Consider the following 15,000-nt stretch of genomic DNA (forward strand, 5'->3'; position numbering starts at 1 on the left):
ACATACACACCAAATACACACACGCATACTCACACACACATACATGTATGCACTCACGCAAACACCCCAGAGCAGTACACACACAATCACACGTGAGAACAGTCCCACATGTGATTTCCAGTAAGATAAGTGAAACTGATATGTGAAAATATGTGAACTGACTCAACTAGCCTATTAGTATTCCTGCATGGCACTAGGTCACAAACACACACACACACACACACACACACACACACACACACACACACACACACACACATACACACATACACACACACACACACGTGTGTGAAGGGGACTGTAGACAAAAAACTAAGAGATGAGAGATGAGTTGGATGGACTGGGTTGAGTGCTGTTGAAGGTCACATATAAACAACCCAATTACCCTTTCTCATTTTTCTCTTTTATTCTTTTTTTTTTCTCCCTCCCTCCCTCCCTCTCTCCATTCTGTCCTCCATCTCACCACTCTAACTGCTTCTCCTGTCTCCGTCCAGCACAAAGCCTCTGCCAAGCTGTGGTGTAAATGGCAGCCTGTCTGTCTTCCTGCCTGCCTGCCTGCCTGCCTGCCTGTCTGTCTGCCTGCCTGCCTGTCTGCCTGTTTGTCTGACTGCTAGCCTGCCTGCTTGTCTGCCTGCCTGCCTGCCTGCCTGCCTGCCTGCCTGCCTGCCTGCCTGCCTGTCTGCCTGCCTGCTTGTCTGCCTGCTGCCCCTCTCCTCTCCAGACGTCTAGACGGCTCTCTCGCAGAGTGAATATGCCACAGCTGGAACCAGCGTCCTCTCTGAGCTCATAGTCATCAGCGTAGGAGAGGAAGAGGAAGAGGAAGACGTAGAAGGCAACAACAGAAAAGAGAAGAGAGGGATGAGGCTCCCAGGGTCGTTTTTCCTTGCGGCAAAAATATTGCAAGGGACAGATAAGCAAATCCATTTGCACACTAGATTGTGGCTTGTTTACTGCAGGCGACAAATGTGCTGAAGTCAAGCCAGCAAGTGTGAGTGAGTGAGTGGTTTACAGGGTGTATGCTGGAACCATTTTGAAATTATTTATGTAAGAAAGCTTTAGCTGCATAAAAGAAAGGGAAGAAAAGGCCGTATGGAAAAGGCAGTTTTATCTTTTCTTGTCTTCCTGTTTGTCTCTATCAATAGATAACAATATGGGACTGTAAGCCACATTCAAGATAAAGCTCATATACAAAGCAGTAATGAAAATGCCATTGTTTCTCTCGTTCTCTCTCTGTAGTCTTTGCTGTCTTTCTGCACAGGTGGCTAAGCAGATATCTCTCTCTATCTCTCTCCCTTCTCTTTCTAACCAATGCTCATTCCTAATTACATTAATAGCCCTATAACAGGTTAGCCCGGCTGTTCATTTGTGGCTAGGTCTGTGAAGGAGAGAGACACCAGAGAGGAGGGAGAGAGAAGGATAAAGCGAGGAGGAGAGAGAGGGGTGGATGGATGGAGAGGAGGAGAGAAAGAAGAGGAACTGAGAGAAAAAGAGGAGAGAGCCGTGGAAGTGGATCCAATTCCCCTTAATTGTATTTGTCCACTTTGACAAGTGGTGAGTGATTGAATCAGGCGTGTTGTGGAATGAGGGGTGGGGTAGGGAGATGGCCTCACAGACTGGTGGGGTGGGAAGGGTGGGGTGGGGGGTGAGCGTTATTTTTTTTTTTTCTTATTTTGCTGACGTTGTCGATTTGCTCGGCCTTCGGTTCAGCCTGGCTGCCTCTGCAGCAGATGGCTCCATTATTTCACTGTTCCACTCACTGCTCTCTCTCTCTCTCTCTCTCTTTTTCTTTTTCATTCCCTTTTTCTTTCACTGCTCTCTCTCTCTCTTGTTCTTTTTCTTTCTCGTTCCCTTTTTCTTTCACTGCTCTCTCTCTCTCGCTCTCTCTCTTGTTCTTTTTCTTTCTCGTTCCCTTTTTCTTTCACTGCTCTCTCTCTCTCTCTCTCTCTCTCTCTCTTGTTCTTTTTCTTTCTCGTTCCCTTTTTCTTTCACAATCACTCTCTCTCTCTCTCTCTGGTGACAGTTTGTAACCATTTGTAGACACTAATGTACTGAAATTAAATTGGGGATATTCAAAAGGAAGAGATTTTCTTCACCACAGGAAAAAAAAAATATTGTAAATCGCTATACACATACCTACACAAATTAGAGAAAAAATATCCAATTGTTTAACAGTACAGTGATCATTACTCATACCTTTTTCAAACACTCCAATTAATATGATTGTACTAATGAGTCCAATTGTAGTAAGGGAAGAGCATGTATTTTCTGACTTCAGTGAGACTTTCCTCGACCTGATGTCCCTTGGCATTCACACAATGACAAAATGACAGCAAGTCTTTGCCGGTACGAGGTAATTTCCTAAAAACACAGACACACAGCCAAAGAACCCTCACTCACACTTCTAGCAGCCTCCACTACGGTCGTAGTCCCAGAGCAATCTCTGAGTGTGTGTGTGTGTGTGTGTGTGTGTGTGTGTGTGTGTGTGTGTGTGTGTGTGTGTGTGTGAGTGTGTGTATGAGAGTGAGAACGCAAGGGTGTTTGCGTGTGTGTGCTTGAAAAAGCCTCGGCTATAAGTCAAGTTGGGGACAGCCAGGCCCTCCAGCTCCAAGCGCTTTGGAAGTTCATGGCCACCGCCAGCATACATGTCTGTCCACAACTTCACAACTCAACACACACACACACACACACACACACACACACACACACACACACACACACACACACACACACACACACACACACACACACACACACACACACACACACACAGTACACGCAATACTAACAGACTGCTTTATGCATGGTCTAGCTCCTGACCTGGTCAATTACTGTAAATGCTTTTATTTTGCTTGCTTGCTGCACACATACGGTATATCAATACTAACAGACTATTATACACTTATAGATAGAACTGATCAAACCCACTCAATCAATCAGATGGCCCCGAGGACCTCTGCTCCCCTCTGGTCCTGTCCATCCACATGACTTACAGTACAGCAAGACAAAACACCAAAGTAGCCTACAACTGATCAATCACTACTTGACTGGTGGATATATTGTACACCATATATTAAGCTATCTGTATTGTGGTTTTATAGTGTATTTATAGTACAGTCATTTAGCACCTTATTTGAGGAATACAAATAGGAGTTTTCTCTGAAAAGCCCATTTTCAGGTTGATTCAGGGTGACGTGTCCAAAGAAGTGCTTGAGAGGAGCAACAGGCCTGTAAGGGAAGGGCACTGGGCCTTCACAGGCAGGAGGGGAGGGACAGGCGGGAGACTGACATTGAGAAATGGAGGCTCTTAGGCTCTATAAGTGTTTATTTGTCAGAATGGGTCTCCATCAATCAGGGAGCGCTTATCAGACAAGCACCATGCCAGAGGAGACGCTCAGACTCTTAAGAGGCATTTAGACATCATTAGGGAAAACTCCACCATATCAAACAAACCAATAGACAGAAGGGACAATTCATCTGCCCCCTCCCTCTCTCTCTCTCTCTTTCGCTCTCTCCCTATCGTTCCTTCTGCCCCTTCCACTCTCTTTTTCTATCTGTGTCTCTCCTGTTTTTTTCTCTGTCTTTTTCCTGTTATTCTCTTTCCCTATGGGTGATGGCACTAGTGTGCACTGATCCTGCACAAGTTGTATGCAGAGCTGAAAAACCAGCAGGGTCTGACACAAAATGGAGGAAAATCCCAGTCACAGCTGACATCATCAGAGATCAGCCAGATATTACACACAGAAATCAATCCACCATGCCCATCTAATTAGATTGCTATCTGTGGCTCTAAAAGGTCTCCCTTGTTTAATGTCATCAGCACTAATGTATAATACGCTGGCCAGTAGATGTGCTTTCATGCAGGGTCCTTCCAGCAGATTCCACTGATATAATTTTATAATTAAATCCTTGAAAATCTCAGCGTTGGCAATAGCGACTTCAGAGGAACTGGACGTGACTGAGACCTTGTTTCAAATTAGTGTGTGTGAGGGCACAATTGGCACGCGTCCTGGTGTAAAAATAGACAGGTGATAACTATTAATCTGAATGTGTCAGAATGATATAAGTATGTGCTAGAGAGCTGCTAGCACCACATGCTACGCTGAAGGTCACCCAGTGATTCAGGAATCACAGAAAAAATATAACACACACATGCATACATATGCACATGTAAGGCAGTAAGAATGTCCATTTTCTGGATTGAATCATTCATAGTGTTTGGCCAGGGGGTCAAAAGTTAGCAGTCACACCACAGCTTCTCAACCTGGACTGTTTGTTTTTAAAGCAACCCCCATGCATGTGTTGCTATTAGGCATCTCAGAGCCTGGTCACAGTTGAACTAATTACCACATGCTGCACTCCTTTAGTATCTGGTTGATTGTTTCAGCCTTACCCCCCATTGTTACAGAGAGAACCTCAAGAGGTTTTTGATTTCCAAGTATGTGTAAATGTATGAAAATGAATGAAACATATTCATGTTTGGTGTTGAATTGATCCTTGTGATGTGGGCAGTAGTCTGATTATGGTTTCCTTGCAATCTGAAGTACCTGCTATATTTTATAATTTGATTAGCCCATTGTTACCTCTGCCTGGGCATACCCAGTTGGGGGACAATGTTATCTTATGGCATCAAGGGCAGATGGTGGTCTTAAGGGATTGGCTGGCGGCAAATGCATAGGTTTGGTTATTCATCTCAGGTTATATTATTTCTATCTCATGCATTCAGGTTTACTCACATACACATGCAACCATACACATACATACACACAAACAGACATATCCATACAGACCTATTTACACAGACACTTGCGGACAAACTCACACACACACACACACACACACACACACACACACACACGCACATATATATATATATATATATATATATAAAGAGAGAGAGAGATAGATAGATCTGTATGAGTGAAATAAAGAGTGAGTGATGGAGCACAGTGTATCCAGATGCCAGGTATGACACCATTAAACTTCACACCAGCTGCTAGGGAAGCAGCACCTTCTGTTTGGCACACCTGCCTGTGATCTCACATCACTCCCTGCAGTGTCTTTGTTCCAGCAGTCCTCTCTGACCTCTTCCTCCACAGCACATAACCATTCTGTCCTTCTCTCCCCCCCCCCCTCTCTCTCTCCCTTTCTCTCTCTCTCTCTCTCTATGTCGCTCTCGCTCTCTCTCTATAGGGGCAGTGTATTGATGTGAAAGTGTCAGCTAGTGGTTCAATAAAGGTGTGTTAAAATTCTCCCCCTCTCTCTCTCCCTTTTCGGTCTTCTGGATATTACCGCCCCCTCTTTCTTCATCTCTCTCGCTCTCTCTCTCTCTCCCCCTTTCTCTCTCTCCCTCTCTCTCTCTCTCTCTCTCACAGTGGCCATGTGTTGCAGACAGAGTTGAGGGAGGTTGCTGGTGTCGTCGGTCAGCAGCAGCTGGCAGAACTAATAAAAAGGGCAGCAGCTCTACTCAATGCATTCACACATACACACGCACACACTCTCACACACACACACACACACACAAATGCATTCACACACACACACACACACACACACACACACACACACACACACACACACACACACACACACACACACACACACACACATACACTTACACAATGACCAGTGCTTCATTGCTCAAAAGTCTGATTGCTCTGCAGATTGCATGACACCATCGGCCAAGATGCTACTGATGGACGAGGGCATTCTTAGATAAACTCCAGAAATGTTAGAGAGTGTTTTTTTTGGTCAAAAATATACTTTCCAGCTCACAAAACCTAACCACCACTGGAAATTGCAGGAAAAGATCTATCTCTCTCTCTCCCTTTCTCTCTCTCACACACACACACAGAGAGATCTAAACTTCACAGCCATGGCATGCCGAAACACCTACTGTATATTTAAACCCAACAGCATCCCAAAGGGGTAATTATTTTGTTTACACTACAATTCCCGTGCGCAATAACTCGCATATTTTTAGCTGGGTTTCCCAAAGACTTCCTCCCTCTGGAGTGAGTGTGGTCTCTCCTCTCCTCTCCTCTCCCTGTTAGAGACCACCACAGTCAACGCTCTTGCCCTTTCTGCCTTCTTCATCCACTTCAGCTCAACTACATAATGGGCTGCAGGCTTTAATACGGCATCAACCTCCGATTACCACAGCAGGGGGAAACATCCCCTTTGCAACAATGTCCAATGTGGAGGCCCAGAGGAGGCCTCTCTCGTGAAGCAGCCCGAGCTGTGACACACTGAACTGTCGGAGGGTAAAGTTTTCCGAGGCCTTCCGGCTCTGTAATCACGAGGGGGGGTGTCGGGGGAGGAACAGAAGGAGTGTTTTTTTTTGTGGTGCCTAAAAATGTTCCACGCTCCTTCGCAGGACGCGACACCCTGCACTTAGCCACACTGCCGTCGCGCCCACACCCAGCGGCCGGGGCTAACCAGCTAACCAGCCCCAGATGTGGGCCGGCGTGGGGGACGGGCGAGGCCACGCCATGGAAGAAGGGCCGGCCGCCCCCCAGGGAAGAGAGAGCTGAGTCACACCAATTATCAACACCACAGGGTGTGTGTGTGTGTGTGCGTTGGGGGGTACAGCCTATCAAGCCACTGACAGTGAATCAGCCATGGCAACGGATGACAGGGATGCATTCCACTTCAGTTTCCCTCCCTGAGGTCCCTTCCATCTCCCACACTAACACACACACATCAAGTGAGAGTGAGGGACTAGGACCATCTCCCACACATGCATACACATCAAGTGACAGTGAGGGCCTAGGACGTATCTAGATCCTCCATCCATCTCCTTTGCATGTTCTATGTTATGCGTATGTAACTAGAAAGCGGTCCCTTTCTGGGAGAAACGCATGTCAGGATGTGGGGGCTCATTGAAATGAGCAGTTTTGTGGATGCATACCACCAGAGTCAAATTGAGGGTTTGGAGACGCTGATCTTGTCAAACACAACGCCCTGCAAGATGGCCGCCGGAATTCCCCCAAAGTTGTGCGCGGGGAGTGAAAGTCTGAGAGTGCTCTTGAAGTCCCCCGAGTGGAGCGGAACAGAGGCGAGGCAGAGGGAACAGCAGTAGAGGCAGCAGAGGCTGTTTCCCCAGCTGCAATCTTCCTCAGAGTGTGTGTGTGTGTGTGTGTGTGTGGGGGGGGGGGGGGGGTGTGTGTGGGGGTGTTGTAGAGGTTGTGTGGTCTGCTTCTTCAACAAACTATTCATCTAGACAGAAAACAAGTTCCAGGTAGAGAAGAGCCCACCAATATGAACACCATCAAAAACACCCTTTCCACCAGGAAAGAAAAACACAGCGGAAAGGCTCCTAGAGACGTGAAAGAAAGGAAAACACACTTTCCCTATGGGCGACTGGACTGTCAGCGCCGCATGCTTGTTTGGATTCAGCCGTATGTTCCGATATGCAATTTTCCATGTAATTGGCGAGTTGCGTTTGGGGCCATAGGTTCCCATGGACATCAGATCTGGACGTGAGTCTGCTCTGATCTCTGGCTGGTGTGTCACGGTGGTTATTTACACAGAGGGAGTGATGGTTGAAGCTTGCTCACTCGCTCGCTTGCTCACTGAGGCTGGTCGTGTTTGTTTGCAGGTCGATCTCTGACCAGGCCATGTGCTTCCCCTAACTGCTGGAGCGGGAGAGGGAGGGTGAGAGAGAGAGAGAGAGAGAGAGAGAGAGAGAGAGAGAGAGAGAGAGAGAGAGAGAAGGAGAGGAGGGGGGGGGTCAGCCAGGTCGTGGGGAGTTTGTGTGTCTGTGTGAATGTTTCAGACATTCAAAAACAATGGTTGAGCTACACCCTATAGTCATGTGATGGACACTGTGGTCTGAGCCAGATGTGTACCCATGTTAGCTACACGCTCAGGATCACTTACACACGCTATCAGAAGCTATACAACACACTGGACAACAGCACAGAGGCCATTATGAAAACCAATGGAACTGAGATCCCGTTATGCTAAGCAAAACAGCCCTGCTGCATTTCCTTACACACACACTATAATAAATCCTATCTAGTCCCTGCAGCAGATTTGACTAAAGCATTGATATGACTGTATCTATCCAGCCCTGTATTGCCTGCTCGTGGGTTTGTGGTCTCCACCACATACCGTAACTAAGCTCATTACATGGGGGTGACGCACACTCTCTTTTCCAGGCTGAGAGGGATGGATTGACGAAGAGATGGATGGATGGATGGAGGATTGCATAAGCAGAGGCCAGCATCGATCTCGGGGCATGAGCCAGGCGAGGAGAGGAGAGGAGAGGAGAGGAGATTGGTTATCAATCAGCAGGGCTTAGCCACTGAGTCCGTCATGACTTCAGCGATGGGCAGATGAGAAAGAGAGAGAGTGAGAGAGAGAGAGAGGGAACGAGAGGGAGAGAGCGAGCGAGAGAGAGAGTTCATGGCAGGGATTACAGCTATGTCTATGTTTATTCCTCGGATCTCAGGCGGAGATTGCATTTGTGCGTCTGTGTACGTGGACGCTTATCCCGAGTCATTTGGATTTAGATAAGATAGGACATACACGTTATGGATATTGAACCGTCAGGGCGAGTAAGCAGTGTGAAAGGAGTGTGTGTGTGTGTGTGTGTGTGTCTGTGTGTCACTGGGCATGGAGGCTGATGGGCTCCAAAAGAGACTGCAGAGGGCAAATAGAGAGAAAGACAGAGAGTGAAAGGGTAGAGGGGGAGAGGGTAAATGTTAGAGTGACTGAGAGGAGAGGCAAAAACAGCAAAGAGACAGAGAGACTTTTAAGGTCCCCTTTATTTGACAATAAAATGAAAGAGAGGGCCATAAATCTGCTGTATATAAAAGCGAGAGAGAATGAGAAAGAGAGAGGAAAGAGAGGCAGAGGCTAGGGGAATGAGAGCAAGATTAGAATGTGTGTATGTGTGTGAGAGAGAGAGAGAGAGAGAGAGGAGGGCAAACAGACAGAGGGAGAGAGAGGGGTAGAGTCTGGGAGCTGGGAGAGTAAAGAGGTAGAGTGATAGAAAGAGAGAGAGAAAGACAGAAAGAATGAGTGGCAGCATGAGACAAGACAGACTGCCTTCCGATCATCTGTGATGCTGTGTGTCTCCTTCCATCGTCTCATTCTCATCTCGTCTCACTCTCATCTCGTCTCGTATTATTTCCTCTCATCTCTGTCTGCTCTGTAGAGCTTAGCAGAACTCTGCTATATTGGTCATAAATCAGGCCGTGGAGTTCAGCTCTACACTCCTCCTCCTCCTCCTCCTCCTCATCCTCCCTATTTCTCCCTCCCCTCCCCCTCCCCCTCCTGTCAGGGTTGCCAGCACTTGGCCCTGTCCCCAGCCTGCTGCAGCCCTCTGTGGGCGCTTGACCTCCAGCTCAGCCAGGAAAAATGTGTCTAATCTACCCAGAGTAGCAGACCTCCAGCCCCCTAACACCAGCCTGACAGCTCAACGGCATGACTAAGTCACAACAATGAGAAAAGACAAAGAGAGAAAGAATGTGAGGGAGAGAGAGAGAGAGAGAGAGAGAGAGAGAGAGAGGGAGGGATATCATTTACAGATTTAATTTAATTTAATACAGTGAGACAAGATAGATATAGATCTATAGGGAGAGAATTTGGACCAAGAGAGGGGGAGAGAATGAGGGAGACAGACAGAGAGACGGACACATGCAAAAGAGAGAGAGAAAGAGAAGGACTCACTTTCCTCTTCCCCCAGAGTGCCTGCCTGCCTCAGCCCATGGAAAGTCATCAGTGTAAAGGCATCCCACCACAGGAGTTTGGGAGTCTGGGAGCGCTGTAATTCCAGCCACAGGCTCCTCTTCAGCCTCAGCTCTCAGAGTGCTTTGCCATCACCATGGCCACCGCTAGACTCCCATAAAGACACTGGACATGTGGCCTCGCCATCTTATGAGACATGGATTTATTTCTGTCCTCCACCGCCATTCCATTTAGGAGCCCAAACACTGGCAGACAACGCACTCTCTTCAGTCCAAATAGCAGAGGCAGGCGTGCCTCACATAGGGGCATTAGAGGATCAGAAACATCAAGCCGAAGTAGGAGGCAGAGACGTTTTTTTTTTGCTGACAGACCACCAAACTCAACAAATCATGAATGAGGACTATTGCATGGCGAATGAAATACTCTGTGAATGTACAGCAAGTAAGATAGACAGAAAGAGAGAGGGAGAGAGAGAGAGAGAGAGTTATGTAAGAGATGGCTTTATCCAGAAAGTGGGACCAAGACTGCATTACTTACAGCACTCTCTAACTATTCTCGTCCAGTGCCATCACATGACCTAGCTGGTAGTCAGTCGACACCCCATGATGGCAGACTGACATGTGACTTGATGTCAGAGACATGTTCAAGTACACAAACACACACACACACACACAAACATTCGATTTATAGAGTTTCCTTCATGAGCTTTGTGAACATCCACTGACCTGATTAAGAACCTCTAACATAACCAATCAAAGAGTTTCCTAAACAAACACTCTCTCTCACACACACACACACACACACACACACGCTGTACATGGCCAAAGTAACATTGCACAACACATCATCATTATACATCAATAACCACCCAGGTTTCCCTCTGCCTTTTGTATTGATTGATTGTATATTTTGCCTTTCCTGAATGTTTATTGTTTGCTACTCAGTGTTGCAGGTTTGTATTGTTTTGTCAGGTACCCTCGAGCTCCTTGAAAAGCGCAGATAAATAAAAATCCTTGTTATTCTTACTCTTGTTGTTGTTGATGTTGTTGTCAATAATAATATTATCATTTATTCCTTCCATGCAATTCCTTCTCATTCACTTTGAGGCCTGATGCAAAACCAGCTGTGCAGAACTGCTCAGTATGGGGGTGAGTATGTTGGGGAGAAGCTGAGGGTCTGAGAGAACTGTGGGGTGTTGGCATGGGGTGTTGAGGAGCAGAGCCTGTGGGATGTGTGTGTGGGGGGGGGGGGGGGCTGAGACTAGAGAGTGAGTGTGGTGTCTGCAGTGGAACAGAGACACCGATGGAGCAGCTGGTGCAGGTGACCTGTGAGCCACTCATTAGCCCAGGTGATCACCGTGGAAACACACCAGCTTCATGAGGCGTGAAGGCGAAAAAAAACACACCGTTCATGATCGTCAACAGGATACATCTCTCTTTCTCTCTCTTTCTTTCTCTCTCTATCTCTCTTCCATATTCCCTCCTCATCATTCCCTCCCTGAATACCCCTCTCTCTTTCTCTTTCACTCTCACTCCAGTCTTTCTCTGTCTATTCATCTATCTCGCATCTGCTCTCACACTCTCTTATGTGTAGAAACAAACAGAAGAAAAGAAGAAGTAATAGCAGCAGTTGAGCAGCATGGTTCTGAAAAATCCCTCTATCAGAAGAAAAGCTTATCTGTTCACCATATAATTCCCTTGACATTTCTCAGCCAACACGTCAGACCTGTAAGCTCAGAACCGGTGAACCAGAACCGGTTAGGGTCCCGTTCTTGAATAATAAGCACACAGACTAAGGAAGATAACCAAGCTTAGTACTAGAAGATACTCACTTGAAGATACTCACGGTGTCTATTCTAAACACGATGAAATTGCTCCAGTTGCCTGTATATTTAACATATCACACTCTCTCAACTCAGTACAACCTGTCTGCTCAGATGCTTCATCTTGGGCCCCTTGGCTTTGGCCCCTGGTGTCCCCCTAGTCTAGTGCCACTGAGGCCTCAGTACAAGTGAGCAGCCTGTCCAAATTCCCTGCCCTTGTCCTTGCCCCTCTGCTTGCACTTTTCTCAATCCTATGTGAGGAGACAATATCCTTCTCAATCCTATGTGAGGTGGAGGGTGATGGTCATGATGGTGTAACGCTGCTGATATCTCTCCCTGGGCAGCGCTGGCACTCGCCCGCATCTCACAGCTGTGTGTGTGAAGACAGAGCCCTGACTCAGGTTTCCTCACATCACTGTGGTGCCACACGGGCATCACAACTAAAATAGACAGAGCGAGAGAGGAGAGATAGAGGGAGACAGATGGAGAGACAGGCCTGGCAATCATTTAATTGTAGTCATAGGACCACAAGGCTATTGGGAAGATCAGTCGTGTACATAATGGTGTTGTAATGTGGTGGATGTCACCCCAGGCACTACTGCCAGTAGCCCATTTCATCATTGCATGTTAAGAAAAAGGCTCGGGTTTCAGTTTCCAACACATTGTGGTGCTCTAACCAGCATGACTAAAAGAGAGAGTGTTAAAAAAGGATAGTCTCTCAATCACATAACAATGGTCATAGCACAGCAACACTCCTAACACCCTAACACTCCTAACACCCCTAACACTCCTAACACTCCTAACACCAATAACCCCCCTAACACTTCTTACATGCCTAACACTCCTAACACTTCTTACTGTACATGCCTAACACTCCTAAAAGGACTAACACTCCTAACACCCCTAATACTCTTGCACTTACTGTGCACTTCATTTCTGCTCTCTTTGGTACTTCTGGCAGATTGACTAGAATAAGTACTTAGTGTTTACCCTCCACAGGTCTCCTAACTTACTTTAGCTTGATGGTTGTTTTTTCAATTGTAGAGGTGGTGATAAATAAGGCAGCTTTTTGAGCAGTGTTGCCGGGCAACCACATGACCAGTTCCTGGTTTTGTCGATCGTGACAAGTTCCCCACTGATCATAAAAATGTGTGGGATGGGAAAGTGCCCAACAACATCGCTCAGCAACACTGCCTGACAACATCGCTCATAAAGTTGTCCTGTGTACCATCACCTTAAGTCACTTTGGCTAGAAGCGTCTGCTAAACGAATCAGTGTCAATGTGAATGTAACAAAACTGGTTTACAAAACTGGTAATCCAGGCCTGTGTGTAGTGGCAGTGTTGTGTAAGTGGCCTTGCTGGCGCTGCCACTCACTGTCGAAGCTCTTGTACTGGGTGTTGAGGGTGATCTGGAGCGAGCGTCCCTCCTCCTTGACCAGGCGCTCGAAGTCCACTCGACTCAGGTTGGACAGCTTCTCCTCCATCTCACTGGTGCAGCAGGTGTAGCCTTGAGGGCAGATACGCAAGTGCTCGCCTGTGAAGAGAGAGGGCGAGATAGAGAGAGGGGGGGGGGGGAAGAGAGGAGGAGAGGTTTAACACGCTTATTAAACCGTTGGCTACATTTCTCACACAATTACACGAATAAAACACATACAACATTAAAAACCCCAGCTGACAAGGCTTACACCATTACATTAATAAAAAAAGAAGGGGAGAGAGGTAAGGAAGAAGACAAAGAGGGTTGGAGAGCGGGAGAGAGAAGAGGTGGAAGTCATGGAAAGAGGGAGGGAGAGATGGAGAGAGGAAGAGAGAGAGAAGGAAGTAAATAGTAGAGAGGGAGAGATGGAGGTAGAGGAAAGAGGAAAACTTCTGTCAGCACACAGAGGAACTCATCAAATTTCACCCTGCAGTCTCTGAAATGCGGGCGAAAGATAACATGGACCACAGCCATGTTGAGGCAGTCAAATGATTTGGTTAAGGAAGAAAAAAATCCTCCATGAATATTGATGGACTTGTGGAGAGGTGGTGATGGTGGTGGGGGAAAAAATCCAATTCTAAACGTCTGTGGTGTTAAGGCAGAATGCTCAGACATTTACTCCTCCAGATTCCCCAGTTTTCAGTTCCGACACATACAAAAAGCCCTTTCAGGGCATAATCAGTATCACACATTAACATGCCACACACACGCACATATCTACACACTCACCCACCCAAGTACACACACACACTCACATTCACTCACTGACACACGTACACACACACACACACTCACACACGCGCACGCACACTCACCTGCCCACGTACATGCACACAAAACACACACATTCACACTTAAATTCACTCACGTACTGACACACGTACACACATATATCCACACACGCTCACCCACCAACACACACAAACACACACACACTCAGTCACTGACCCACGTACACACAGATCCACACACACACACACTCACCCACACACTTACCGACCGATGCACACACAGACACCCACACACACAACCTTCCACCCAAATACACACACCCACACGCTGCCAAGATGCGGGAGGCCGCCAAATCTGATCTTGTTTCCTCTGGACTCAATGAAGCATTCTGGCCCGTGGAAGACACACTGATAGTGAGATCACACCGGCTTCCTCTTCAGCTCGCTGACACTTAATTAGCCTCTAATGGTGACTCTGCCAGCGCTAACACGTCGACTGCAAACCAGCCAGAAGCTATTAGAGGGCAAAAGTACCGTCCAACACCTGTGAGCCCACAGGGAAGACAGGGGAGAGAAAAAAAGGACTGATAAAGAAGAGAGGAGAGGAGAGGAGTGGAGTGAAGAGGGGAGCAAAGGGGAGGAGAGGGGGAGGAGAGGGTGGCAGAGACCGGACAAGGTCGTGCTATCAGCTGGTGCTCGCTGATCTGTGGTACTGCAGGTAAAATCTTCTGAAGCCGTAAGTTCAGTGAGCTGCCCAGGGGTGGCCCTATGGTAACGTCACCCTGTCACTAGCCTCTGATGTCTGACAGGGTCCTTCCAGAGCCTTCAGTCAGGGTTCACCAGAAGGCCACAAAACCATGACAGGACCCAACCCACTGCAGGTTCAGCTCAGTTTCCCTCTGCAGCCCCGTCAATGTATTCAGACATGACTGTAATGACTGGGTTGGTGTTATCATATCATCCTGCAAACAAGGAGAAATGACCAATGCAGCTGTCACAACATGGACCAGCCCAACCAAAATGGACTTAAAAAAATTACATAAATAAAACAAAATCCAATTTTCAACACCAGAGAACAATGTCTTCTCGTATGCACAACATGATGATATGAGCACCATCTCCGTGCATCAGGAATTCCATTTCCATACTGCGGAGCCCTTTTTTCCGAGTTTTTTCCGAGCGGTTTAAGCCTCCCAACCGCGAAATCGGAGCAGGAACCCTAGTTATTCCACCTCCATACGGGGTGCATTGCAGGAGCCTGCCTAAATTGAGTAAG

At 47.2% G+C, this 15,000-nt stretch overlaps 1 protein-coding gene across 2 annotated transcripts in view; it reads right to left on the reverse strand.

The window, feature by feature from the left end:
* Positions 1-15,000, reverse strand: part of gpc1b (glypican 1b) — a 75,650-nt gene that overhangs the window by 27,501 nt on the left and 33,149 nt on the right. For both annotated transcript variants that reach the window (XM_012835345.3, XM_031560496.1), the window contains exon 3: positions 12,892-13,050. In XM_012835345.3, coding sequence (XP_012690799.1) covers positions 12,892-13,050 — 159 coding nt within the window. The remainder of the gene's footprint in view (positions 1-12,891; positions 13,051-15,000) is intronic.

Source organism: Clupea harengus, chromosome 22 (genome assembly GCF_900700415.2).
Source record: "Clupea harengus chromosome 22, Ch_v2.0.2, whole genome shotgun sequence".
In the NCBI taxonomy this organism is placed as follows: Eukaryota; Metazoa; Chordata; class Actinopteri; order Clupeiformes; family Clupeidae; genus Clupea; species Clupea harengus.